Raw genomic sequence first — 4,552 nt, 5'->3', positions numbered from 1 at the left:
GTAGACAGGCTGCCAGTAGACAGGCTGCCAGTAGACAGGCTGCCAGTAGACAGGCTGCCAGTAGACAGGCTGACAGTAGACAGGCTGCCAGTAGACAGGCTGACAGTAGACAGGCTGACAGTAGACAGGCTGCCAGTAGACAGTAGACAGGCTGCCAGTAGACAGTAGACAGGCTGACAGTAGACAGGTTGACAGTAGACAGGCTGCCAGTAGACAGTAGATAGTAGACAGGCTGCCAGTAGACAGTAGACAGGCTGACAGTAGACAGGCTGCCAGTAGACAGTAGACAGTAGACAGGCTGCCAGTAGACAGTAGACAGGCTGCCAGTAGACAGGCTGACAGTCTAAACCAAGACAAAGCAGGGTAGTACTGTGATCGTCTAGCTGTGTGGAGAACAAGGTACTTTCTGTATCCGGGAGTCTGGGACCTTTTGAATTGTTAGACTAGTTCTGTAATATTATATATGTTAAATTATATTTTCTATGTTCTATTCTCTGTCGGTTCAGTCAGATGAAGAAGAGGCTAGCCTCGGCAGTCGGATACAAACGGCCAATCAGCCAGTACGCACGGGTCGCCTTAGCGATGGGAGCCCACTCCAGATACCGGGTAGGAGAGTGTGATGAATGAATGTGGTCAGTCGTTGTATAACCTCTTCCCCAGGCACAGCACACCTGGGATATCAACCATTCAAAGTTGTCCCAAACCAAATCTACACGTCGAGGGCAAACTCTTAGGTCGTAAACGCTTGTGGGATGTCTTGGCTCCTCGTCCAATGAGACAGGGTCTGCTGGTCCAGTGAGACAGGGTCTCCTCGTCCAATGAGACAGGGTCTGCTGGTCCAGTGAGACAGGGTCTGCTGGTCCAGTGAGACAGGGTGTGCTGGTCCAGTGAGACAGGGTCTCCTCGTCCAATGAGACAGGGTCTGCTGGTCCAGTGAGACAGGGTTTGCTGGTCCAGTGAGACAGGGTCTCCTCGTCCAGTGAGACAGGGTCTGCTGGTCCAGTGAGACAGGGTGTGCTGGTCCAGTGAGACAGGGTCTCCTCGTCCAGTGAGACAGGGTCTGCTGGTCCAGTGAGACAGGGTCTGCTGGTCCAGTGAGACAGGGTTTGCTGGTCCAGTGAGACAGGGTCTCCTCGTCCAGTGAGACAGGGTCTCCTCGTCCAGTGAGACAGGGTCTGGTGGTCCAGTGAGACAGGGTGTGCTGGTCCAGTGAGACAGGGTCTCCTCGTCCAGTGAGACAGGGTCTCCTCGTCCAGTGAGACAGGGTCTGCTGGTCCAGTGAGACAGGGTGTGCTGGTCCAGTGAGACAGGGTCTCCTCGTCCAGTGAGACAGGGTCTCCTCGTCCAGTGAGACAGGGTCTGCTGGTCCAGTGAGACAGGGTCTCCTCGTCCAGTGAGACAGGGTCTGCTGGTCCAGTGAGACAGGGTCTCCTCGTCCAGTGAGACAGGGTCTGCTCGTCCAGTGAGACAGGGTCTGCTGGTCCAGTGAGACAGGGTCTCCTCGTCCAGTGAGACAGGGTCTGCTCGTCCAGTGAGACAGGGTCTCCTCGTCCAGTGAGACAGGGTCTCCTCGTCCAGTGAGACAGGGTCTGCTCGTCCAGTGAGACAGGGTCTCCTGGTCCAGTGAGACAGGGTCTGCTCGTCCAGTGAGACAGGGTCTCCTGGTCCAGTGAGACAGGGTCTGCTGGTCCAGTGAGACAGGGTCTGCTCGTCCAGTGAGACAGGGTTTGCTGGTCCAGTGAGACAGGGTCTGCTGGTCCAGTGAGACAGGGTGTGCTGGTCCAGTGAGACAAGGTCTCCTGGTCCAGTGAGACAGGGTTTGCTGGTCCAGTGAGACAGGGTCTGCTGGTCCAGTGAGACAGGGTTTGCTGGTCCAGTGAGACAGGGTCTCCTCGTCCAGTGAGACAGGGTCTGCTGGTCCAGTGAGACAGGGTCTCCTGGTCCAGTGAGACAGGGTCTGCTGGTCCAGTGAGACAGGGTCTGCTGGTCCAGTGAGACAGGGTCTGCTGTCCAGTGAGACAGGGTCTGCTGGTCCAGTGAGACAGGGTCTGCTGGTCCAGTGAGACAGGGTCTGCTGGTCCAGTGAGACAGGGTCTGCTGGTCCAGTGAGACAGGGTCTCCTGGTCCAGTGAGACAGGGTCTCCTGGTCCAGTGAGACAGGGTCTCCTGGTCCAGTGAGACAGGGTCTCCTGGTCCAGTGAGACAGGGTCTCCTGGTCCAGTGAGACAGGGTCTGCTGATTTAAACTATTAGATCGGTCAGATCTGCCTTTATCGTGTAGTGTGGTTGTGTTACGAGCCGATCCAGGTGACTGACCAATAGAAACACGGCTGACACTGAGTATAATACCGTTATTGTGTTTACATGCTGTGGCAGAATAACGATTTCCCTAATAATCTTGAAGATTAGAACACGTCTGTAGTTGACCTCTACGTCGGCTGATGTGTCCTTGCAAACAGAACTGAAACAATCTAGCCAGGTTGATAGGAAGATTTTAATTTGGTAACATGGCACAACGTGACGTGATAATGGTAAAGTACTGGATCTGATGTACAGTGTGGGCGTGACCATACAATTCTATGGAAGTGACCTACTGAGTAAAGTATTTGTCATCATTTAATGTTGGCGAATCACACGACTTGCGAGGTGTTTTGTAGGAGATGATTGGTTGGTAGATTAAGCCGATGTGAGTTTTTTTCTCGTCTTTCTGCATTGACTAATGAAGGCCCAGTTCAACGTTTTGGCTCTTAGCACAGCTGAAGTGTCTGGGAAGGAGATTATCAGGTATACCTACCCTGACCCCTGACCCTTGTTAGCCGTGCTAAAACCTGCTACTGTACAGCTAAAATGACCTGACTGCTCTGTTTCCTCGTGTGTGTGTGTGTGTGTGTGTGTGTGTGTGTGTGTGTGTGTGTGTGTGTGTGTGTGTGTGTGTGTGTGTGTGTGTGTGTGTGTGTGTATGTGTGTGTGTGTGTATGTGTGTATGTGTGTATGTGTGGTGTGTGGTGTGTAGGCTGAGAACATCATGTTCTTGGAGCTGGACATGAGTCCTCCCACCACAGTCTCATTGGACCACTGGCCCTCAGAGGTGGGGCCTGACTGTAGCTCCTCTCCCACAGACAGCGCCCTCTACAGGGAGAGAGCCACACGCGTCCGCAAGTCACGCTCCTGGTGAGACACACATCATAGACAATGATAGAGGCCTCTAGTGGCCAACAGGCCATATTAGCATGGGCAGCGCCATTTTAATGTAGTCAACTGGGTGGGACTTCCAACTCCATTGGCTGATCCCTCCTGATGTCATCAGGTCATCAGGAGGGATCAGCCAGTCATGAAGAAGACATTTGACTACTTCAAAATGATCACAGATACTATGATGCCTCACACAGTCTGCTGTCTGGCGTGTTCTCCTATTGGCTGTCTCTATTCTCACCTCTTCACCTGCTCCTCTGCTATATGTCATATCCTGTCCCTGTGTGATGCCATATCCTGTCCCTGTGTGATATCATATTCTGTCCCTGTGTGTGATGTCATATCTTCCTGTTCCAGGTGTCAGGCCCCACGAGCCATCACTTCCTCCTCCTCCACGGTTTCCCTGGCAACCCATTCTACAGCCACACCCAGTACTGCCCAGTGAATACCGGCCTCTCCTTACCTACCCCTCTACTCTCTCTCTCTCCTCTCTCTCTCTGGTCTACTCTTTACAGCAGCCTGCTAACTCCTCCCCTTTCCTCTCCTCCGCTCTCAGGAGTGGGAAACCACTCAACAGTCTTTGCCTCTGCTGCCTCATGATTGGTTGATCACTGCCGTGGGAGGAGCCAAAGCCTGATTGACAGAAGCAGATCTACTGCCTCAAGGACTCCACTACCCAGACTACCCTGGGGGAGTGAAGGAGAAACTATCCATCATACTCTCCTCATTCCTGTGTGTGTGTGTGTGTGTGTGGCAGCCCAGGGTAGTCAGAGGTGAAACTCCCAATAAATTAAGACAGCTGGAGACTGATTTGTGGTGCTCAAAACAAGGTAGTTATTTAATAGAGGTTAGGGGAAAGGAGAGGTGAGAAATTCATCCCTCTGCCTGTCTGCCCAACCGCCCGCGTGGACTAGACGTACCCTCTGCCTGTCTGCCGAACCGCCCGTGTGGACTAGACGTACCCTCTGCCTGTCTGCCCAACCGCCCGCGTGGGCTAGACGTACCCTCTGCCTGTCTGCCCAACCGCCCGCGTGGGCTAGACGTACCCTCTGCCTGTCTGCCCGCATGGGCTAGACGTACCCTCTGCCTGTCTGCCCAACCGCCCGTGTGGACTAGACGTACCCTCTGCCTGTCTGCCGAACCGCCCGTGTGGACTAGACGTACCCTCTGCCTGTCTGCCCAACCGCCCGCGTGGGCTAGACGTACCCTCTGCCTGTCTGCCCAACCGCCCGCGTGGGCTAGACGTACCCTCTGCCTGTCTGCCCAACCGCCCGTGTGGGCTAGACGTACCCTCTGCCTGTCTGCCCAACCGCCCGCGTGGACTAGACGTACCCTCTGCCTGTCTGCCCAACCGCCCGCGT

At 54.4% G+C, this 4,552-nt stretch overlaps 1 protein-coding gene across 1 annotated transcript; it reads left to right on the top strand.

The window, feature by feature from the left end:
- The first annotated feature begins 501 nt into the window (after nucleotides 1-501).
- Nucleotides 502-4,233, top strand: LOC120039318 (kinesin-like protein KIF3C). The gene is made up of 3 exons (XM_038984774.1): nucleotides 502-606; nucleotides 3,013-3,170; nucleotides 3,549-4,233. The coding sequence occupies exons 1-3, from the start codon at nucleotides 511-513 to the stop codon at nucleotides 3,634-3,636; spliced, it is 342 nt and encodes a 113-aa protein (XP_038840702.1). The 5' UTR covers nucleotides 502-510; the 3' UTR covers nucleotides 3,637-4,233.
- Nucleotides 4,234-4,552: the final 319 nt, after the last annotated feature.

The sequence above is a fragment of the Salvelinus namaycush genome, unplaced genomic scaffold (assembly GCF_016432855.1).
Source record: "Salvelinus namaycush isolate Seneca unplaced genomic scaffold, SaNama_1.0 Scaffold2643, whole genome shotgun sequence".
In the NCBI taxonomy this organism is placed as follows: domain Eukaryota; kingdom Metazoa; phylum Chordata; class Actinopteri; order Salmoniformes; family Salmonidae; genus Salvelinus; species Salvelinus namaycush.
This window is presented reverse-complemented; position numbering and strand designations above follow the sequence as displayed.